The sequence below is a fragment of the Ochotona princeps genome, chromosome 29 (genome assembly GCF_030435755.1).
Source record: "Ochotona princeps isolate mOchPri1 chromosome 29, mOchPri1.hap1, whole genome shotgun sequence".
NCBI classification, from domain to species: Eukaryota; Metazoa; Chordata; class Mammalia; order Lagomorpha; family Ochotonidae; genus Ochotona; species Ochotona princeps.
Window position 1 is genome coordinate 11,917,704 of NC_080860.1, and position 24,888 is coordinate 11,942,591.

The 24,888-nt window shown below is 45.3% G+C and overlaps 1 protein-coding gene across 1 annotated transcript in view; it reads right to left on the reverse strand.

The window, feature by feature from the left end:
• Nucleotides 1-24,888, reverse strand: part of CORO1C (coronin 1C) — a 79,934-nt gene that overhangs the window by 49,571 nt on the left and 5,475 nt on the right. Inside the window, exon 2 of the mRNA XM_058656532.1 lies at nt 3,165-3,364. Coding sequence (XP_058512515.1) covers nt 3,165-3,359 — 195 coding nt within the window. The 5' untranslated portion in view covers nt 3,360-3,364. The remainder of the gene's footprint in view (nt 1-3,164; nt 3,365-24,888) is intronic.

Consider the following 24,888-nt stretch of genomic DNA (forward strand, 5'->3'; position numbering starts at 1 on the left):
TCTGGTCTGGGCTGACACGGCTGTGGAGTCTCAGCAGCCACCGACACAAAACCCCAGCAAACAGGTCTCTAAACGTTCCTCACGTCTAGTGAGAGAATCAACTCAACACTATGGAAACCAAAAGCAACTAGAATTAAGTTCTAACCTCTACTCTCCAACCAAGTACGTACAATTATCAACAGCAATTTTCTTTAACAGAGATTGAAACATCTCACTAGAAAAATAACATCTTTAAGTATTTTGGGGAGTTTCTGTGACTTATTTATTTAACTTGAAAGAATTACAGTGAGAGAGGGGGAGAGGGATCTTCCATTTGCTGGCACACTCCCCAGCTGGCCACCACCACCAGAACTGGGCCAGTATAAAGCCAGGAGCCAAAAGCTTCTCCTGGGTTTCCTATGTGGGAGCAAGGCACTTGAGCTTTAAGCCATCTCTCACTGCTGTCTCAGGTCACTAGCAGAGAGCATGAATCAGAAGCAGAACAACTGGGACTTCAGTCGGTACTTATATGGGATGCTGGCACCACAGGTGGAAGATTATCCCACACTACCACACCAGTGCCAGAAGACAACATTTTGTAATGTAATGAAAAAGATTCTTCTTTACTAACAAGAAGATATAGTTGAAAATACATGTGAAATCTGTTCTATGTAACAGCACTTTAACCCAGCAACTGAAGTAAAAAATCAAACATTAAAATAAAGCAAGTTGGGGAGCTGGTATTGTGGCACAGTAACTTAAGCTGAAGCTGCACCAGCAACACCGGCTTCCACGCCAGAGCTCTGGTTTGAGTCTCCGCTGCTGCACTTGTGATCCAGCTTCCTGCCAACTTGCCTGGGAAATCAGCGGAAGAGAGGAGAGAGACTAGGATAGAGTTTCTGGCTTTTGGCTTCAACCTGGACCAGTACTGGCTGTTTTGTTCATTTGGGGAGTAAACCAGTAGATAGAGGAATCTCTCTGTCTCTCCCTGCTGTCACTCTGTCACCTTCTCTCACTTCAAATAGGTAAATAACAAATAAACAAGTCCTCAAAACTAAAAAAAAAAAAAAAAAAGTTTGCATTCCTAAGAGAAGGTATAATAAAATTGGGAGCTTTTCTAACTGTTGGGGAAAAAAACAACAGGAAACAACACTTTGACAGAAAGTGCCTTTCCTGCAACCACTTTCAGAACCCCAGGGGCCACAGTGAAGAAAGCCCTGCTCACACACATGGCTCAGCTGCAGGCAGTCCACGCCCCATCCCAGCAGAGCACAGACGGCTACCTGTGGCCCAGCATTGATCCCTGGTGTGGAGCTCGGGAACACAGCCTCATCCTCTCTTAAAGGCCAACTAGAAGACAGTACTTTCTAGGTTCTTGTCAGAGCTTACCTTAAAAAAAAAAAAAAGAAGAAAGAAAAGAAAAAAATTATTCTGAAAGGCTGAAAAGCAGAGTGACACACACAGAGAGAGAAAGATCCTCCATCCTCTGATTTACTCTCCAGAAGGCAGTTAGCTCTGGGCCAGGCACTCATCTCCAACATGTGTGGCAAGGACTTGAACACTTGGGCCATCTTCCACTGGCTTTTTTCATGCTATCAGCAAGCAGCTGCATCACAAGCAGAACAGGCAGGACTTGAACAAGCATCCACATGGAATGCCAGCATTGCAGGTGACAGCTTTACCTGATATATCACAATTGCGGCCTTCAAAACGTTATTCTTCCCTTATCATTTATAATTCTGAGACTTGCTTATAAACTAAGTATAGATTTCTATCTGAATGGTCAGCAAATACACAAAATTCCTATCTTATCTCCCACCTTGAGGACTCCAAGGAGGATAAATAAGAGGACTAGGAAATTCACTCACGTTAAAGTATACACAGAATCACTCTCAGTAAAGAGCCTTTACCATGTTTTAACCTGTTTAAATCCTATGGCAAAATTTAGAACTATCCAGAATTCTATATTGCTTTGGAGCATTTACTTGAGCTCTTTTTCCATTTACTCTTCAAATAACCAAAAAGTCTGGGTCCTCATAATTTCAAAAGATGGAAACACTATCAAAATTTTCTACCCATTTACAAATATACCTGCTTATGGGCCAGTGCTACGTTCAGCAGGCTAATCTACCACTCGGTGGTGCCAGCATCCCCATATGGGCGCCAGTTTATACTCCAGCTGTTCCATTCATGATCCAATAATCTCTTGCAGCCTGGAAAGAAAGCAGAGGATAACCCAGATCTGTGAGTCCTGCACCCACGTGGGAGACCCAGAAGAGGCTCCTGGTTCCTGGCTTCAGATCAGCTCAGTTCCAGCCATTGTAGCCACTTGAGGAATGAACCAGTGGATGAAAGATCTTCTCTGTCTCTCCTCCTCTCTGTAAACCTGATTTTCCAATCAAAATAAATTTTAAAAAAAAGTGAGGGTCTAGCGCTGTGGCCTAGCAGCTAAAATCCTCACCTTGAATGCATCGCAATCCCATATGGGCGCCAGTTCTAATCCTGGCAGCCCCGTTTCCCATCCAGCTCCCTGGTTGCGGTCTGGAAAAGCAGTCGAGGATGGCCCAAAGTCTTGGGACCCTGTACCTGTGTGGTAGACCCGTAAGAGGTTCTGGGCTCCTGGTTTCGGATCAGCGCAGCTCCAGCCATTGCGGCTGCTTGGGGAGTGAATTATTGAACGGAAGATCTTCCTGTCTCTCCTCCTCTCTCTATATCTGACTTCGCAATTAAAATAAATCTTAAAAAAAAAAAATTACTTTATTGAAAAAAAAAGTGAACCAGTGGAGGGAAGACCCTCTCTCTGTAAATCTGTCTTTCAATTAAATAAAGCTTTTGTATATATAAAGAAATATATTTATAATACACAATGCATACACACACACACGCACTTATATATACATAGAATGAATTCCATGGGAAGTAGATGATTGCCAACCAGTTCACGGCATCAGATCCTCTTTCTCATCCATAGAGGGTATAGCCAGAACAGAGGGCATCACTCTGTATCATGGTTCTCTGTTAAGAGAAAAACTGAGGTGGTTAGTCAGGCATGGGGAACTTCACCTCTGTTCCAGAGTCGAATGGTCTCAGCAAACACCTGAGTCTCAGTGAACTGTCAACCTATGATAGATAGAGTAAGGAGATCACCAGAGGGTGTCTAACAGAATGAAGGTCAAATCACTTACCTTGTGCAAAGGCAGCACAAGGAAGGCTCCACCTCCACTCGCTTCTATGATTATGGCAACAAATCTGGGATTGACAGCACAAAAAGAACTATCCCAGGTCACTCGAGAAACCCGGATGTCATCGTAACACTGGTCATTTTTCACCGCTTGTCCAAACACATGCCGAAACTTGCTCTGTCGTACTACTCGCCTCATTGTGTCTGCAGAAGGAAAGCGAAAAACACGTTAGAGTTATACACCAAACTGAAAAGTTCCAAGGAGGAAAAACAGAATGGCCTGGCCTTCTGTCTGCGCTCCTAAAATGTGGCCAAATTGCAAATCCAAATTTCCTTCAGCAGCACGTACCAAGGGAAAAATGCAGAGTGCGTCAAGGAAAGCAGTACAGAGAAAGGTTCCCAATTCAAGAGCCGGGGCAGCTCAGCAAGTTTAACCTTCAGAGAAACACAAAGGCGACGAATGAAGGAGAGAACCGGCCTTTCAAGGTTGAACAGGAATTGACAGGAACTGACAGACAATCCACTCCAACCTTGCCCCATGGCAGATGAGAACAGCAGCTAGAAAGTCTCCTGGTAGACATGAAGCCCACAAACTAGTTCTAATTTTGTGGCTTTTTTCTCAGCCTGCCAAGGTAATTTTTCAGTTTTTCCACATTTTTCCCACACATTGGCACTCAGATGAGAACTGTGCCCACTCACCAGAGTGCTTCCCCAAGTCCAGCTATGCACAGTAAGGAATTCAAATCACCGGCAATCAACCAGCCTTCTCCTCAGTGCCTTCCAACCTCCAAAATGGGCTTAACAAGTGGAGCAGCTCAGTGACCAGACTGCCCAGTGCTAAATGACACAGTGCTAAGAAACAGAAAAAGTCCATTGAAAGCAGCTGAGTGAGTCGACAGCCACATCTTGGAAAAGAGGAGCAAGTATCTAAATGCGAAGCAATGTAATCCAAGACAAGTGAGGTTTAGGATGACAGTAAGCCATGGCAGTAGCACACTGGACAAAGCAGGAAGGAATCAGGCACTGGGCTAGGAAGCTGTGACACTGAGCCGGTGTGAGTAACAGTTGGACAGAAGAACGGAAAAGTTCAGGAACTCTGCTGGAGGGGAAATGAAACCATGATGAGGTTTCACACTGGAGTTGATCATTCACCACAGGTACTCCCTGAGTAAACCAGGGAATCTAGGGAGATGGGGTGTGGCACAGAGCTAGGTTCCTGAGCTTCCTCCTGGCTCCTATCAGACTTCAAATTCCACTGGGCTGTCCCAGACAAGGGAACTGAAAGCTCTGTGCTTTAGTATCACCACCATCTGATTGTTGTGTCTTAGACTGCACCCAATGTAATTCAACTACCTGCTACCGCAGGTCATTCTGTTCCTGTCGGTTAGGATAGAAGAAGCCTGCATATAACCCAAGAGGGAATGTGACATGGCCAAACTTCCAAAATGCAAACTAAAAATAAGTTCACCATGTACAGAGGAGGGCTACCTACCACCTGTCCACTTGTGCCAGGTGAGCCATTACTAATTTCTTTTTTTTCTTTTTCTTTATTATTTTATTTTTATTACAAAGTCAGATATACATAGAGGAGAGACAGAGAGGAAGATCTTCCGTCCGATGATTCACTCCCCAAGTGAGCCGCAACGGGCCGGTGCTGCGCCGATCCTGAGCCAGGAACCAGGAACCTCTTCCGGGTCTCCCACGCGGGTGCAGGGTCCCAAAGCATTGGGTTGTCTTTGACTGCTTTCCCAGGCCACAAGCAGGGAGCTGGATGGGAAGTGGAGCTGCCGTGATTACAACCAGCGCCCATATGGGATCCCGGGGCGTTCAAGGCGAGGACTTTAGCCTCCACACCACCGGGCCCGGCATTACTAATTTCTTTCCTCTGATTCCCTAAGTCATGTTCCTGGGCCCACTGCTCCTCCTCCTTGCACTCTTGCAAGGCATGTGCAAAAGCGGCCCCTCTCCAAGGACAGGGCATCTGGCTGGGCTCAGGCAACAGACTTGGCAGGCCACTGGATGTCCGTGCTCCTCAGCCCAGCTGCTGGCAGACCTCTTCAGCTGACAAGCGGGTCCATGCAACTGAGCATTTGCTGCAGGAGATGGCAAATGGTCCTCTCACACTTTGTCATGACCCTTCGCTTGCAAAATGGCATGCACCTGCTCAAGCACGACTCAGATAAGTCAGCTCCACAAGGTAGTGGAAACAAACAAAAAGCACATCCAAAAAGCCAAGGAACAGCCAGTCACTCTCAGGAATCACTTCCCTTAACAAACACAAGGTGGAATCCAGAAGCTGGAATCCACCTACATCCTCCTGCAAGTGTGTCAAGAATAAGCTAACATGGAGGAAAATGGAAAACTCTTGTTGAAGACTTCAGACTTCTCATATCAAAAAATTCTGACAAATTCACATTATCTAAAATTAGGTAAAGGACATGAAACTATAGCTCACAAAACACATAAAAATAAATGGCATTCACGGCTACTCCTTGCTGAAATCCTAATAAAATGACAGTGAAGAAATATAAGTATAAACACCAAAGCATCACAAGTGAGCCATGGGTGTGAGCAGGTACACACTGACCATCTCCATCCAGCCCCCGTTCTTCCTTGCTCCCCAGAGAGTAGTGCTCACCCTCACTGCCCTCCATAAATTCCCCCACTCAGACAGGCATCATGCAGTGGCCACCACCTCAGTCTTCAAGGTGAATGGACATTTAACCCATGTCCCATACTGAAGCACCTTGGTTTGACTTTGTGTTCCAGTTCCTGATGCCAGCTTCCTGCTAAAGCAGGCCCTGGCAGGGAACAGCGAGAGCTTCAGTAATTGGGGTCCCCTATGACTCACAATAAATCTGGTCCGACTTTGGCATGTGTATGTCAGGGCTAGGCCTCATAGGTGACTGATGCCTGTGCAGTGGACAGCATTCCCAGATGCAGATGGGGGACATGACAGTCAGCTCATCTAGGCTAACAGAAAATGTGCAGTTCCTCATCAGAGGATGGAAAACAGAAGTTGGACTACTCTCCTGTCCAAGCTTTGTATCACGTTCCTGGGCCTGTAGACACACTAAGGTGAACCTGGTCAGTCAATAAACCCTGGAAATATTTCCTCAACCCTGGCCCAAAAAAGCCTATGACATCTCAGAACTACCAAAACCACTCAAATAACACCCTTGGAAAACTTCCCCACACTGGGATCTCTACGGCACCATCAAATGACTGTCTGCCATCTCTGGGTGTTGATGTACCTTGAAGGCAAGGAGTGGTACCCCCCTCCCCTACAGACAAAAGAGAAACAAAAACGGAAACATTTGTCCCACACCTTCCTCCATAGTCCAATCCTCTCCACCCTGCTGGAGACCTACATGGCCATGAATTCCTCTCAGCTATGTAAACAATATAAAAATAGGTTTTTTTTTTCCAAGAAAAATAAAGAAATAAGGAAAAATAAGCATAAAAAGTAATTTCTATACCATGCATAATGACTACTCATTTTTACCCTAAGCACATCTGGATACAAAGATATGGAGATTCTTTTGCTAAAATCAGAGCAGAAGGGTAGCTTTAGAGTACGGAGTGAGAAAGCTCAGCATTTTCACAATGCTATGCTGAGTCAGACATGCTGAAGTGGAGCTTGAGGGACAGTGTGACTCACTCCCATTCAAGGTCAAACCTGACCTGTGTTCAGCTGCCCACATGTGGCACAGCTGCTTTCCTGCAGAGTGTCTCCGGCCCTCCAAGCACACAAAAGAGATGGGCAATGGAGAGAAGAGGCTGCAGAGCCAGTCTCAAAGCTGTAGCTGCCCCAGCCAGTGTTCAGGAGGGCAGGCTCTGTGCGAAATCCTCTATCTGGGAAAGGATACAATGCATCCAATACAAAGCTCAAGGGATCACTAAATCAACAGTTAGTGATGGGGATGGTGGCAGGGATTAGAATGCTACAGCACCTTGGGTAGCCGAACAAAAACCTAATCACTCCGCAAGTGACAAAACATTTATCATTCTCTTTATTGTCATAAAATAATCTGGATTCCACCTCCAGCTCTGTCACTTGCTGGCTAACACCTTAATCTCTTGGAACCTCTGTTTCTTCATGTAGAAAACGAAGACAATGACACATAAAATTATAATTTAATGCAACACCTGACAAAGAAATCACAGTTCCAGATGCCGTCACCACTGAAGTCTGTCGAACATTTGAAGAATATCAGTTCTTGGGGACAGGACTGTGGCATAACAGGTTCAGCCTCAGCTTGCAGTCCCAGCATCCCATACGGGAAATGGTTCAAGTCTTGGTTGTTTCAGTTCCAATCCAGTTTCCCACTAATGTACCTGGGAAATGAGAAGAAGATGTCCCAAGTCCTTGGGACCCTGCAACCACGTGAAACTCAAAAGAGGCTCTCAGACTGGCTCAGCCCTTGCTGTTGCAGCTATCTGAGGAGTGAATCAATGGATGGAAAAAAAAATCTCACACTTATTCTGTCTCATCTTGATAAATCTATCTTTCAAATAAAAGCAAATAAATCTTTAAAAAAAAAAAAATTATTCAGGCCTGGCACGTAGCCTAACGGTTGAAGTCCTTGCCTTGAATGCATCAGGATCCCATATGGGGGCCGGTTCTAATCCTGGCAGCCCTGCTTCCCATCCAGCTCCCTGCTTGTGGCCTGGGAAGGCAGTCGAGGACGGCCCAAAGCTTCTTTGTGTGAGACATCTGGAAGAGGCTCCAGGCTCCTGGCTTCGGATCGGCGCAGCGCCGTCCGTTGTGCTCACTTGGGGAGTTAATCATCGGACGGAAGATCTTCCTCTCTGTCTCTTCTCCTCTATGTACATCTGCCTTTCCAATAAAAACATACAGAAAATCTTTTAAAAAAAAATTTCCTGCACATACTGAGTAAATACCCAGCCTAAAACAACTAGCAAATATTAAGGTCTACTTCTATGATTTAAGGACTTATTTTGCATCAGAAAAAGGTTTGTGGAAATGACAATAAATTTTCCTCTTACAGTCAACTGATAACCTCAGCCTGTAGCAGAGTGCAATGGTTTGCTTCCTGCAGCACTGCCCACTCAAGTTATAGAATCAGCACCCTGTATTAGTGGGTTCTGTATGCATGCCTCCAACCAACCAGGGGACTGAAAAAAGGCAACAAAAAACTTGTATCTGAACTTTGTACCCACAGACCTTTTTCTGTCATTATTCTAGAAATGATACACTGTAACTTTTCACACAGCATTTACACTGTATCAGATGCTGTAAGTAATCCAGAGGGGATTTAAAGTATATGGGAAGGTTACATTCAAAAACCCCACCATTTTATATTAAAGATCTGAGCAAATCATGATTTTGGTAACCAGTGTTCTAGAACCAATTCTCCACAGATCATGAAAAATGAGTTAATACAGGCCATTTATTTCAAAGGTTACACAAGAAATATGCTGAGTGTTAGGAGGAAAAAAAAAATGTAGGTAAGATGTTTATACTGTAATGGCACCAGGTAAGATAAAACACTCAGAACACCTGAGTAAATGTTGCTACATTTTCTTTATTTTGTTGACTTCAATCAATTTCATTAAAAAAAAAAAAACTGACATTTTCCTGTTTGTTGAGAAGGTATCTGTTTAAAGGTCGCCGCAGATGTACTTCTATAGTTCATACGAAAGGAAACACATCCTGCTAGGAAGACATACAGGAAAAACCCTACTAGCAAAACCCTGCTCAGCCCATTGGCCAGCCCATTCTAGGACACCAAGTCACGGCTCCAGCGCTCAGCAGATGCTGAGCTCCCCAGGGGAAGAGGACGTGGTCCCCAACATCCTTCTGACCTCCAAGTCGTTTCCTCCCATGATTCATCCAGGTAATGGCTAAAATGCCAGCAATGAGGTGGACCAAGTGTAAGTGCATTTGGTTTCAATTCAATAGCCCAATATCACTTAGCTTTAAGATGTTTCTATGAGAAAAAAAAAAAAAAAGAAAGAAAATGCAAATAATCTCTAACTGACATGTTGGAGAAGGTTCCAGAACGCTTCCTTTCCAGGCTTCTCATTTTTCAGTCCAGACATTGTGTGACCCATTCAAAACAAACAGGCATTTGCTGCAACACTTAAGACATTGCATGGGACACTGGCAACTGATACTCAACCGCTTGGGTGTGAGTACTGGCTCTACTTTGGATTCTGCTTTCCTGCTAATGAGCACCACAGGAGGTGGCAAGTGAATGGTTCAAGTGCTCAAGTTCCTGCTTCCCACGGGGGCCACTCAGATTAATTTCTGGGCTCCTGGCTTCAGCCTGGCTTGGTCCAAGTTGGTGTGCAGTGAACCAGCAAACAGAAGACTTCTGTCTCGCCCTTTCTGCCTCTCAAATAACAAACTAAAAAATAAAATGACTCCTTTCAAACAAAGTTCTGATACACAATCAAAGTACAGGGCAGTTCAACTTCTGACTCCCATGAACTCTCACATTTTTCCTATCCTACATTGGCATCATCCAAACAGGTCAACAAAGGGAATCAGTCAACGACCCTCAGGCTCTGTCATGGGGGTTTGCCCCACAGCCCATGGGTTCATTTGACCAGTTTGCATAATTCTTATATATATGAAATTACCTTTTGCCTGTACTTTATCAGAATTTTAAAAAATGAAAAAAATCAAAACCCAGAAACTGGCTATGAGCATTCAACCATATTGAAACAAACAACAGGAAGAACCAGATGTGTCCAAGGAAGCACGTCTCTTGGTTGAAAACCTTTAGGGGTGAGCCGGAGGTGTATGTGCTCAACTATCTCAGAAGAAAAGCACTGAAGAACACATGTAAAAGCCTGGAAATGTGGACATCAGGGACGGTTTTTCCAGCACAGGAGATAATGAAGATGTTTTACACTTTGTTAACCTTTCTAAGGAAAAACTCCTACTTTTGTATTTTATGTTCTGGAAAGTTCTCACAAACAGAAACTGTGGACTACTATAATTGATCATAAGCCTTATTGATGACTTTGAAGCTATGAAACTCACTGCTGAAATCGTCTGTCAAGAAATGAAATGAGTGCAATACGAACAGCAAAACAGCCACACACATTCTAAAAACTAGATCCTAAAGCTAATTCTCCCACGCCTACATTTTTAAAAAGCTCCTGAATAACTAAAAAATGCCATGATGGCACCTATAACTCACTTAAAATAAGCAGTAATGACATTCTAGAAGTCTTGCTATTTTGAGAATACAGTTCCCTTTTTTTGTAAGTCTGAGATAATATTTTAAAATGTTTAAAAATTAGTAACATGTGCACTTGGTTTTAGGTATTATCTCTCTTAATGCCAAATATATGTATAAACAATATAAATATATGTAAATAATATAAACACACATATTTAATTAGAGATAATGTGCAAGGATGACCCTTGTAGTTCCTCTCATCTCCCAACTTCCTGCTTCTCACAGCATCTGCATAACCCCCATCAGCTCTCTCCATCCTCAGGGTTCTGAAGGGCTGCTCAAGAGGCCGTCTTTGCACCGACACCCAGGCACCACCTGCCCCAGAGAACATGGGAGGACTATGTGACATCCCGTGGCGGCTGCAGCATCGCCCTGAAGTGCATCATAGGAGACCTGGACCAACAGCTGAATTCTGTCTCAAAGAGCAGAACACGACTCAAACAGCCAAGTTAATCCCCAGTGTCCTCAGGCCAACTGCAGAACTTTTACAGAAATGAGTGAATCAGCAACTCAAAAAATTAATCCCTGCATGTTTTGAAATACTTTCTGTACTGATGACCCAGTTTTCTTATCAGCAACAGGTTAAGGGAAGAAAAAAAAATATGTAAGACTGTTCAAACCTGCTAAGTCTGTTTTCAACTACTTAGTCATGCAGTTTCACTTAGAATAAAGTTTTAATAGTTCTTTAGCAATCTTCTTTTACCAAGAAATGAAACTACTGAACTCCTAGACTTTTTTTTAATTAAAGCCATTTTTTAATGAAGACCTGTGTAAGGCATGTCAAAAACAAAATAATCAGGGCCAGCACTGCAGAACACCGGGTAAAGCCACTGCCTGTGACGTCAGCACTTGACATGTGTACTGACTGTGCCCCAGCTGCTCTACTTTCTTTTTTTTAAAGATTTATTTTATTTTTATTGCAAAGTCAGATATACAGAGAGGAGGAGAGACAGAGAGGAAGATCTTCCGTCAAATGATTCACTCCCCAAGTGAATGCAACAGCCAGTACTGCACCAATCCAAAGCCAGGAGCCAGAAACTTCTTCCAGGTCTCCCATGCAGGTGCAGGGTCCCAAAGCTTTGGGCTGTCCTCGACTGCTTTCCCAGGCCATAAGCAGGGAGCTGGATGGGAAGTGGAGCTGCCAGGACTAGAACCAGTGCCAATATGGGATCCCGGGGCCCGTTCAAGGAGAGGACTTTAGCCGCTAGGCTACTGCTCAGCACCCTGCTTTACTTTCTAATTCACCTCCCTGCTGGTGGTCTGCCTGAGAAAAGCAGCGGAAGAGAGCTCAAGTGTTTGGATACCCACCACCCAAGTGTGAGACTCAAGTAAAGCTCCTGGCTTTGATTTGGTCCCTGGCCGTGGCAACCTTCTGGATAGTGAACCAGAAAATCTCCCTCTCTTTCTGTAACTTCAATTTTAAAATAAGTAAATAAATCTTAAAAAAAATAATAAAGACAAATCCTGGGCCCAGTGCAGTAACCTAACAGCTAGAGTCCTTGCCTTGCATGCACTGGGATCCTATATGGGCGCCGGTTCAGGTTCTGCTGGCCATGCTTCCCATCCAGTTTCAGCCCAAAGCCTTGGTACCCTGCACCCACATGGGAGACTGGAAGAGGCTCCGGGCTCCTGGCTTCAGATTGGCCCAACTCCTAGCATTGCGGCTGCTTGGGGAGTGAATCATCAGAAGATCTTCCTGTCTTTCCTTTCTGCATATCTGATTTTCCAATAAGTAAATAAATAAAGACAAATCCTTCAACTATATAATTTACTGAAATGTATCCTACACCCTTGCAAGCAGGGATTACTGGGTTAAATGAACATGAACTCTTGACAATGTTTCAAGGAAAGAGTAAGGGAGAATAGGAAAGCCTTTGGCTTGGCTGTGAGCCTCCAGTTTCTCCTGACAGTCACCCACCCACTGGTATCACTTCTGGTTTAGGTCTTCTGGTTTAGCTCTCCTCAACCATAAACTGGGAGACCAGAGTGCCACCCTAACCTGAAGGTTGAGTCTGCAGAGGTTCCTCTTTCCACTGAAACGCAGTCCACATCTCTCCAGGAAAACACAAAACACCCAATGAGAACCAGTTCAGCTGCTGAGGCTCACACACACGTCACTATGAATGCTGAAGGGGTCCTTACGCCCAGTCACTCAATACACTCGACATCTGTTTACTGAACTTTGACTAATCAGCCTGTGTCATGCCAGAAACTGCCAACACAATTGTGGAGCAAGCAGAGCCGACCTGTTCTCATGGAGTTCATGGGTGACTGCAGGAGACACCACAGCGGGTGTTCTCCCAGGATGTGGAAATACACAGGCTGAGGCAGTCAACAATCAATCAGGACAAGAGAAGCAGCAAGAGAGCTCAGGAAAGTGACACCTTCTCACCCAAATCAACCAGTACAGACATTACAGGAAGAAACAGGCGTGAGGCACCAGGTCTAGCACGTCTCAGAACCTGGACTGCCAAAAAGCAGCTGAGAGGGTTGCAGCCACAGTGTCAAGCAGGCTGAGGCTGGGAAGTCACCAGGGCTCCAAGCAAGGCACTCCGCACTGAAGATCTCTCTCTCTGTAACTTGGTATTTCAACAAATCTTAAATATGAATTATAACAAAACTGGTGTTTACTTTTATAAACTGGAAATCACTAATAGAGGTCACACCATAAATTATATTTCATTTACCTTTATAATTTCATAACCAAACTATATTTACAATTTACACAAACATTAATATAAAAAGCTATCCTATAATCACAGACTTCAAAATCTGGGACAGCGCTCTTTCTCTCTCTCACACACACATACCCATTTTGCACTAGGCTTTCCCAGTCATACCTGTTCTGGTTTTCCCAGCACAATTATTATAAACACCCTAAGGCTGGGGCTCACTGTCAGCACCCCACAGACAGATACTCCACAGTACTTCTGCCCGATTCCTAGAGAGCTCACAGCCCATGTTGTACAACCCGGCATCAGCAAGTTTTCTATATGGGGGCTTCAGGAACCCTGCAAGGTACTTTAAACAGTGTAAAGATAAATCAAAACATTAGGTCGGCCCTAGAAGACTTAATAAATAAAAAAGTTTACTTGCACTAGAAAAATTGAGTCCCACATCTTTACTACATTTGACCTCACAAAACTTTGAATGAGTTCCCGAAAACCATGCAATGCAAACCCTTCCCAGCCACAGTAACACGAAGGACAAGTCCCTCCTGCCGCTGAACTAAAGACAGCATTTTATAGTAAGAGCGTTTAAAGGCATGGAAATACAGAGGAGACTAAGGCTCAGCTCTGGTCTATACAGACTGGCCTGAATCACAGCTACAGCCCTGCACAGATCCACTTCCCAGATTACAGAAAATGATCACTTTATTAAAACATGTCACTTCACAAAAGAAAAAGAATCATAATTTGGGGGGATACACACACACACTCACACTTATATTCATATCAGAATCAGTGTTATTCAGATAACAAAATTAGGACCTTTCAAACCAGACAGGGCTGCTTCCTGATTGTAGGCGCCAGGGCCAACCTCCTCCCTAAGTTCTGCCCAACCCCACATGCCTTTGTTCAAAATTTTCAGGGGTCCAGCGGCATAGCCTAGCAGCTAAAATCCTTGCCTTGAACGCCCCGGGATCCTATATGGGCGCCGGTTCTAATCCCAGCAGCTCACTTCCCATCCAGCTCCCTGCTTATGGCCTGGGAAAGCAGTCGAGGATGGCCCAAAGCTTTGGGACCCTGCACCCGTGTAGGAGACCTGGAAGATGTTCCTGGTTCCCAGCTTTGGATCGCCATAGCACCGGCCATTGCTCTCACTTGGGGAGTAAATCATTTAAAGGAAAATCTTCCTCTCTGTCTCTCCTCCTCTCTGTATATCTGACTTTGCAATAAAAATAAATAAATAAATCTTTAAAAAATATATTAAAAAAAAAAAAAAGAAAACATTAGAGGGCCCGACGGCGTGGCCTGGCGGCTAAAGTCCTCACCTTGAACGCGCCAGGATCCCGTATGGGCGCAGGTTCTAATCCCCGCGGCTTCCCATCCAGTTCCCTGCTTGTGGCCTGGAAGGGAAGTGGAGGATGGCCCAGGGCTATGCGATCCTGCACCCATGTGGGAGACCCAGAAGAGGTTCCCGGCTTCGGATTGGCACAGCACTGGCCATTGTGGTTGCTTGGGGAGTGAATCATCAGACGGAAGATCTTCCTATCTGTCTCTCCTCCTCTCTGTATATCTAACTTTGTAATAAAAATAAATAAATCTTTAAAAAAAAGAAAAGAAAACATTAGAGATGTGCCTCTTTAAAGGTTAAAGGACATAGGTGGAATAATATAATGCCTGTAGTCAGCCTAACACTTGAATAATCAATCTCCCAGCACATGAGTGCAAACATATTTGAACCATTTGTTTCACTGCAAGTGTTAAAGATGGTCAGTAAACTAGGGGAGTAGAAGTTTCAACTGAACAGCTGGAGGTGGCAGGAGAACTTGAAAGGTTAGTTCAGATCAGAGGGCTGTAGTGCACCCACCTGATGTGGCATTTGCAGGGGTGGATCATGGTGCCTGCCTCTTCCCCTGAATTCCTGCCAGAATTCCACTATCACTATCCCCAATTAAAGAAACAAAATAGGGGGTCCGGGACCATAATCTAGCAGCTGAAGTCCTCGCCTTGCACACGCTGGGATCCCATATGGGTGCTGATTTGCATCCCAGTGGTACTGGTTCATATCCCGACAGCCCCACTTCCCATCCAGCTCTCTGCTTCTGGCCTGAGAAAGCAGTCAAGGACGGCCCAAAGTCTTGGGACCCTGCACCGTATGAGACCTAGAGGAAGCTCTTGGCTTCGGATTGGCACAGCTCCTGCCGTTGCGGCCACTTGGGGGGTGAACCAGCAGATGGAAGAGCTTTCTCTATCTTCTTCTCTCTGTAAATCTGACTCGCCAATAAAAAAAAAACAGATAAATAAATCTTTAAAAAGAAAAGAAAAACAAAACAAAAAAATATGCTGCAAATTCAAAGATTCTTCAGTCTAGGCGGCACCACACACACGGTATGCAGGTACTCCATTTGACAATGCAATTCAGGGTAGTGAATTCAAGTTATCTCGATACTAAGAAATTCAAACTGGCAGACGTGCAGGTAATGCAATGGGGAAAGACTTTTGAGTTACCTAACCTCCTATGAGCAGTACTGTACAGCAACAGTGGCCCATATGGCAGACACAACTTAGTCAACGCTGTCATCACCCTAAAGGTCTGCCCTCCATGGCCCTGGCCTCTCTCTTGCTTGCCAAGAGAAAAGCTAGGATGACAGTTTTCAGCCCAAAACACTACTAGCCACCAAATTCATTCATCAGCTAGTTTGTGACTAATCTCCTAAGAAATCCCTCTGCTTAGCAGAAATGACTGGTCGAGTTCACATGTATTCCTCAGTCACATTCAGGCAGCATGAGCTTTTATGTTAATAAATCAGTCTTGATTCTTTAAGTTCCTAAGAATGAAAGGAATTAGAACCTTTCACTGGAAAAGAATGCTTGACTATTATGAAAAGGAATTCAAGTATCTTTCCTGTGAAGTAAGCAAATAACAGTGGTTAAACATTTGTCAAATACAGGAGGCGATTATGGATTTTGTCGAACAACACTGCAACATCAAGAGCTGGACACAGCAGCCGGTGTTGCGGCACAGTGATGACACTGGCATCCCATGAAGGAGTATCAGCTTGAATCTAGCTGTTCCGCTTCGGATCCCGTTTCCCGCTAATGCACCTGGGAAAGCAGCAGATGATGGCCTCTGTGCTAGAATCCATGCTCCCAACTAAGGAGACCCACATGAGTACCCGGGACAGAACTGATTCTTGCAGGCATTTGGGTAGTGAACCAGTAGATGAAAGATCTCCTTTTCTTTCAAATTAATCATTTTTTTCTTTTCACAGTTCTTAATTTCTTTTACTTGAAAGCTACAATTACAGAGAAGAGGCTGGAGCTCAGCTGAGCCCACCTGAAGCCAGGAGTTTCTTCTATCGCCCATGTGGGTGCAGCGGCCCAAGGACTTGAGGCATTCTTCACTGCTTTTCCAGATGCAGCAGCAGGGAGCTGGATTTATTATTATATTTTGATGATCTTTACATAATTGATTAAGGTACAAAAGGTCAAGGTAAGACCATTATTTCCACATTCTTTTTTCTTTCCACATTTTTTCCAAATTTTTTTTTCTTCCTGTATCTGGGGGAAGGAGGAGATAAAGGGAGAAGCCCCACCCGGCATCCCAACCATCCCAGGGTCCCCAATATGTGGCATGCTCCGAGGGCTGCTCAAGTGGTTTCGATAGTTCAACAGTTCTGAATTGCTGCCAATCTCGCCATTCCAAGCATGATAAACTCTCTCCAGAATCCACTGGCTGACACGGTCCACTCTGGAGTCTCTGCTTGCCCAGATTCTCACTGCCAGCACGTGGTTGGTGTAGCTGACTTGTTCGTTCCATCCTCCATCCTCTGCACTTGTACCAGGTGTCCTCTGCAGGGATACTCCAGATTTCATTTCCTCTTTCCTCAACATTCTCTTTCCTGTGTATGCCTACTAAGGTCTCACAAAATTCGTGGGAAAAAAAAGAGGCTATAGCTTTGTACATGTAGAGGAAGGTCTTCAGAACACACAGCCATTTCTGATGGCCCAAGAAAGGCTCTCACAGCTGACTACCATGTGACCAGATCTGCAGTCTGTCATGCGCCCCCAGGGGCACAATGACTGCTAATCATAACTGGTTGTCATTATGCCTGTTACAATCTGTGTAGTGCTGCATGGCCCTGGTCCCTGTTGTTCCTGTCACACACAGAGGGCCTTCTAGTGTTGAACTGTCTTCTTTCTTAATATTTTGCTATTCACTCAAAACTCAGAGAGGGAGAGAAACACATACACTGAGACAAGAGAGACCTTGCATCTGGCTCACTCTCTAGATGGATGCAACAGTTGGAACTGGACCAAGTCAAAACCAAGAGCCAGGAATCCATTTGGGTCTCCAACATGAGTGGGGGGAAACCAAGCACTTGGGCCATCTTCCACTAATTTTCCAGGTCATTAGCAGGGAGTTGGCTCAGAAGTGAAACAGTAAAGACTTAAACTGGCACACATGTAAGGTTCCAGCATTACAATCCCACACAACACCTTTGTAACATTAACTTATCTTTGGAACACTCAAAAAAATCCTGTTAACCACTGCTTACTCAAGAACAGATCATAACAATGAGGAAAGGGAAAAGGACCAAAAAACAGTTAACAAGCTTCACGTTATGGCCCAGCGCAATGACTCAACTGACTAATCCTCCCGTTATGAGCACTGGCATCCCATATGGACATCGGTTCATATCCTGACTGTCCGCTTCCCATCCAGCTCCCTGCTATGGCCAAGAAAGCAGTGGAGGATGGCTCAAAGCCTTGAGACCCTGCACCCACGTCGGAGACTTGGAGGAACCTCCTAGCTCCTGTCTTTGGATGGGCTCAGCTCTGGCCATCATAGTCTCTTGGGTGATGAGGCACTGGAGAAAGCCTGGAAGCAAGCTCAGTTTGCCGAGCTGGCCAGAGAGCACAGTGGAAGATTTAAAGAATGCCACTGCTGCACAGGCTCAAAGACTATTGAAAAGGGGCTAACCAGTGTTAGACTCACTCCGTAAAAAACAGCTATAAATCCACACTACTGACTATAAATATGAATTCACACTACATATGGAATGAGGTAAAGGAGGCTAGAAAAAAAGGGACAGGTCATGTTCCTGATCTTGGCAAATCTCTCCAACTGCTGTGACCAGACTCCCCCAGACTGCCGAAGGAGTGCGAGATCTGCTTCCCTCCTCCCGCGGGAGCTGTGATTCAGAGTCAGGGGCTCCAAGGCCGGTCAGCAGTATCCATGAAGATCTACAGCTTGTCCTCAGGGACACTCAGAACCAGGGCCCCAGGATCTCAGAGGTAATCTTCCCCTAAAATGACACAGTCTTGAAACAGTGGGGAAATAAAAGGGCTAGATATAACCCTTTACTCTAAAAACATTTTAAAAATTCACTTATTTGATTTGAAATGTGCTGGCTCACTCCTCAAATGCTCCTGCCAGCCAGCCCTGAATCAGGCTTCAATAAGGAGCCAGGAACTTTCTCTGTGGGTGGCAGGGATCAGAACCATAAGCCATCACCTGCTGCCTTTAAGGTATACATGGGTAGGAAGCTGGAATCCTCAGTGGAGTCAGGACTTGACTCTGAAATGGAATGTGGCTATCCCAAGCAGTGTCAACCACTACAACGTACTCCTGCCGCTCTTTTTTTCTTTTATTAATGAGAGGTCAGGAGGCCAGATATTAGGCCACAGAGACGGAAGGCAGAACACAGTGCTCTGAGCTCAGCACCACTTAAAAAAAAGAGAGATTTACTTATTCATTTATTTGAAAGGCAGAGTTTAGAGAGAGAGAGAAAGATATCTTCTACCTGCTGGTTCACCCTGCAAATGACCACAATGGCCAGAGCCGCGCAGGTCCAAAGCCAAGAGCCAGAAGCTTCTTCTGGATCTCCTACATGAATGAGAGGGGCCCAACTTCACGTCCCCCCATTTTTTTCCTTTTTAACATTTTTATTGGAAACACATCTTTACAGAGAAGGAGCAAGACAAAGATCTTCCATTCACTAGTTCACAATGGCCAGAGCAGAGTAGATCAAAGCCAGGAGCCAGGAGCTTCTTCTGGGTCTCCCACAGGGAAGTAGAGTCCCAAGGCTTTGAGCTGTCCTCCAGTGCTTTCCTACACCACAAACAGGGAGGGAACTGGATGGGAAGAGAAGCACTCAGAACACAAACTAGTGCCTACATGGAATCCTGGCAATTGCAGGTGGAGGATTCCTGGTCCATTTTCTCCTGCTTTCCCAGGTACATCAACAGGAAGTTGGATTAGAAATGGAGCAATTGGGCCCGCCAAGATAGCCTAGTGGCTAAACCCTCACCTTGCATGCACCAGCATCCCCTATGGTCACTGGTTTGTATCCCAGCTACTCCAATTCCCATCCAGTTCCCTACTTGTGGCCTTGGAAAGCAGCAGGGGACGATCCAAAGCCTTGGCACTCTGCATCCATGTGAGAGACCCGGAGGAGCCTCCAGGCTCCTGGCTTCGGATCAACTTGGCTCTGGGCATTGCAGCTGCTTGGGGAATGAACAGCGCATGGGAGAGCTTTATTTTTGAATCTTCTTCTCTCTGTAAATCTGCCTTTCCTATAAAAATAAATAAAACAAAATAGAAATGGAGCAGCCAGTCCACACTGAGAACCCTAGGATGATAATGAGTGGCTGTCTCTCATCCTTGCGTACTGATGCAGTTGGGTTGCTGGTAGCAGCCCTCTCCCATTCTCTTGGAAACAACTGTCTCATCTACTTTCTCCTATTCCTCAACCCCTCCTACCTTAAGCAGCCACCTTAAGATGATACATAAGCATCACCAAAAATAAAATAAGAAATATAGAAAAAAAGAAATGGAGCAGCTAGGGCTCAAAGCAGCACCCATATGGGATGCTGCCATCACAAGCAGTGGTTTACCTGCTATTGCGCACAACACTGAACCATTTTTTTTAAATGTATTCATTTATTCAAAAGAATTAGACAGAGGAAGACACAGATACTTTTCACATCTTTGTTCACTTTCCAGATGGCTACAACAGCCAGAATTGGGCCAAGGTGAAGCCAGAAGCTTCATCCAGGTCTCCCATGTGGGTGGTAGGGGACCAAGCACTTGGGCCATCTGTCGCTGCTTTCCCAGGCCGTTAGCAGGGAGCTGGATTAAAGTGGAGCAGCCAGGACACAAAGTGGCACTCATACAGGATGTTGGTATCACGAGCAGCAGCCTATACAACACTGTCCCAAATTTTGTTTTAAAAAAAACAATATAGGGACAGGAATTTGGTGCAACAGTTAGGGGGGTCACATTTGGGAGAGTGGCAGGGAGAAGGGGAAAAGCCTGGGCCGATGCTGTTGTGTTCCAGGCTAAGCTTCCAACTGGGCAAAGGCATCCCACATGGGCCCCTGCTCCTCTGCCAACCAGCCCAGCTCCAGCTGGTGCAGCCCTTTGGGGAGTGAATAAGCAGATTAGTGATCTTTCTTTCTATGTTTCTCCTTCCCTCTCTGTATCTCCACCTTTCAAACTTAAAAGGGAAAATGGGGGGGGGGGTCACATGTTTGAGTGTCTGGGTTCAAGTCACAGCTCCACCCCGTTCCTGACTCCAGTTCTCGCCAATGCACACCCTGTGAGGTGGCAGGTGATGACTCAAGTTCTAGGTTCTTCCCACCCATGTGAAAAACACAGACCCAGGGCCTGGCAGCGTGGCCTAGCAGCTAAAGTCCTCACCTTGAGCGCACCGGGATCCCATATGGGCGCCGGTTCTAATCTCGGCAGCTCCATTTCCCATCCAGCTCCCTGTTTGTGGCTTTGGAAAGCAGTCGAGGACGGCCCAATGCTTTGGGACCCTGCACTCGTGTGGGAGACCTGGAAGAGGTTCCTGGTTCCTGGCTTCGGATCGGCGTGCAGTAGCCCCTGAAATCGGGTAGCTCTCTTCCCGCAAAAAATGCTGTACTTCATAACATGGCCAGTCACCTCACAGCTCAGTAAGTACCCAAGCACTGCTCTGCTCTTCCCAAATCCCCAAATGCTCAGCCTGTGGCTGCGCCCTAAACCATTTCCAGGAGGACAGACTTAGTACCAGAAGTGTAAGGCTTTAATGTGGGAAGCCTGACTTAATAGACAGTTTCAAGTCAAATGCAGAAACAATGGCCTCCTTTTCACCAGCACCTTCCTATCCTAAAATTAGACATTGATTTTCCTCTTCCACCATTCAATTTTGATTCAGTCTAAAATCCTCAAGTGGAAGTGGGAATCTATACTTACTAGCTTCACATGTTAAAAATTAAATGATTAAAATAAAATCTGGGCCCGGCGGCTAAAGTCCTTGCGGCTAAAGTCCTCACCTTAAACGCCCCGGGATCCCATATGGGCGCCGGTTCTAATCCTGGCAGCTCCATTTCCCATCCAGCTCCCTGCTTATGGCCTGGGAAAGCAGTCGAAGACAGCCCAAAGCCTTGGGACCCTGCACCCACGTGGGTAGACCTGGAAGAGGTTCCTGGCTCCCGGCTTTGGATTGGCACAGCACCGGCCGTTGTGCTCACTTGGGGAGTGAATCATTGGACGGAAGATCTTCCTCTCTGTCTCTCCTCCTCTTTGTATATCTGACTTTGTAATAAAAATGGATAAATCTTTTTTAAAAATTAATAAATAAATAAAATGTGTAAGAGCTTAGCCTGAATCTCTTGTATAAAAGCATTCACTAACAGACATTTAAAAGAGAAGTGGAAAGGGAGAGAGGAAGGTATTCAGTGTTTCCTTGGTTGCTAGGCTCTTCACATGCTTTCCCTTTCAGTCTTGACAATGACCCTATAAGGTAGCCATTAGCATCACCATACCACAGAACAGGAAAAGTAGGGCTCAGGGAGGGGAGGTAACAGGCACCCACAGTCAGCAAGGAATGGAGCCCAGAGTGAAATCCACCTCCCCTGGCGCTGAGGACCTGTCCCTCGGCTGGCCTGTCACAAAACTCCCAAGAGCAAGAAACTGACCATAGCCGCCAAGCTTAAAACGCAACAAAGAAAAAAATCTGAAAATTATGTTTCCTCTTCCTTACTTCCTTGCTAAGCACCTTAATGACACCTAAAGAGGTGGGCCTTTGTGGACAAAAGCACTAATGTGAGGTTTGGAGACCTACAGCCCATTTCAAATCCCTGCAACCAAGTTCTGATCCAGCTTCCTGCTACCGTGTACCCCAGGAGAGCAGAGAGTGGAAGATGGATCAAGTACCGAGTTCCTGGCTTCTGCCTTCTGACTTTGACCTGGTCCAGCCCCAGCTATTGCAGACATTTGGGGAGTGAATCAGCAGATAGAAAACTCATTCTTTCTCTCTCTTCTAAACCTTTCAAATAAAAATAATTAAATTTAAAACACACTTCTCACTGTAGTTCTCAAATAGTGAAATAACTTTCACTTCAGTATTAAAAATGAAGATAAGGCTTGGCAGCATGGCCTACTGGCTAAGGTCCTCGCCTTGATCCCATATGGCCGCTGGTTCTAATCCCGGCAGCTCCACTTCCTCTCTCTATCTCTCCTCCTCTCAGTATATCTGACTTTGTAATAAAAATAAAATAAATCTTAAAAAAAAAAATGAAGATTAAATGTGATCAAACTCAAGAACATGAACAAGCCAGAAGCTCCAAGAAAATACATGCCCCTAAAATCGATTTATACCATTCTCACGAAACATGTGGGCAGCTTCAGAACTAGCTCAGAACTATCAAGGAGACTATATGTCCCAAACAAAAGGTGCCCCCTTGGGCCTGTCGGTGTGGCCTAGCGGCTAAAGTCCTCGCCTTGAAAGCCCCGGGATCCCATACAGGCGCTGGTTCTAATCCCGGCAGTTCCACTTCCCATCCAGGTTCCCGGCCCTTGCGCTCACTTGGGGAGTGAATCATCGGACGGAAGATCTTCCTCTCTGTCTCTCCTCCTCTGTATATATCTGGTTGTAATAAAATGAATAAATCTTTAAAAAAAAAAAAGGTGCCCCTGGCCACGTGCCAGACACACAGAGAAGGCTGTGTGCCAGCTATCAGTGTTCACCAGGGAAGCAAACCTAGTCCAGAATATCCTGCCCTCAGGAAAATGTTTTACATCTGAACACTGTTGGATGGAGCAGGAGCTGGATGCCAGAAAAGCAGAAACAAATTACCTCTGTTCTCCTTCTATTTGTTTTCAGAATTTTGGGCCCGGAGCGATAGTCTAATGGCTAAAGTTTTGCATACACTGGGATCCCATATGGGCACAGGTTCCTGTCCTGATGGCCCCACTTCCCATCCAGCTCCAATGCTTGTTGCCTGGGAAAGTAGTAGAAGATGGCCCAAAGCCTTGGGACCCTGCACCCACATGGGAGACATGGAAGCAGCTCTGGCTACTAGCTCCAGATTGGCTCAGTTCCAGGTATTGCAGACACTTGGGGAGTGAACCAGTGGACAGAAGATTTCTCTCTGTATCTCCTCTATAAATATTCCTTGCCAGTAAAAAAAAAAAAAAAAAAAAAAAACTTAAAAAAAAATTTATTTGACAGATATTGTGAGAGTGACAGACTGTCCATTTCCTGGCCCATTCCTCAGACACTCGCAAGACCCTAGGCAAGCATGAGGGTCATCGTCTGCTGCCTTCCAGGGTTTACATCACTAAAAAGCAGGAATTAGTAAGAACCATCAGTAGCCATCAGCTGGTACACGAGCAGTAAACCAGAACTCAGTCTAGGTCTCTCATGTATGTCAGGAACCATTTTTCTGCCAAGGGCCATTTGGATATTTATGACATCACTTGCAGGCCATAGAAAACTACCAACTTATAAACTGGCCTAGTAAAGATTTAGTGAATTTAGTGTCCCACCTGCAGCTGCCTTGGCAAAGCCAGAAGAGATGATTCTTCAGGCCTTACCCACCCACTTTCAGGACACTCCCCACCTGTAAACTATCCCATCACCTCCCAGGGTCTGCAACAGCAGGAAAATGGTTCCAGATGCTGGGACCTGTTATCCAACCTAGACAGGTGCAGGGATCTCAACTGCAACACCAAACATCTTCATGCTATTTTAACATACACAGTTAAAGACATTAATAATAATCCGAAAAACCCACTGACCTCAGGATCTTTTCAGTTAACTTCAAAAATAATCATTCATTCTGCAAAGAATCAGTGGGCAATCACAGGCAAGCTAACAGTGAGCCTTCTACGGAAATTCTCTTGCAATCCACTGTCTATGCGCACAGTGGGTCTCTCCCACTATGACCACAAATTAAAATTTGCTTCCTTGTAGAAGACAGAGATGACAATGCCTGATGCCTGAGGGCAGGGGCAATGTCTGCACACATGATAAGGAAGTGTTCAAGAGCAGCAAACAAAACCCTTAAGGTGGATCCCAAAGGTCAAGTGGAAAGAAGGTGGAGTCTAAGTTGTATGTTTCAGGGAATGACAATGAGGAGTGCTGAGAGAAAAGGCAGACTGAAATCAGAAACTGCCTTCACTGATCCATAACCACATTTGGAAGACATAACTTCACTCACTGGGCAGCAATGTGGTGATGACCAGAGGATGAGAACAGGCCAACACCATATTGCTAATGAGCACTCCCTCCTTTTGTTTCATCTATAGCACGTCTTTTTTTTTTAAAGATTTATTAATTTTTATTGCAAAGTCAGATATACAGAGAGGAGGAGAGACAGAAAGGAAGATCTTCCGTCCGATGATTCACTCCCCAAGTGAGCGCAAGAGCTGGCACTGCGCCAATCCAAAGCTGGGAACCAGGAACCTCTTCCAGGTCTCCCACGCAGGTGCAGGGTCCCAAGGCTTTGGGCTGTCCTCATCTGCTTTCCCAGCCCACAAGCAGGGAGATGGATGGGAAGTGGAGCTGCCAGG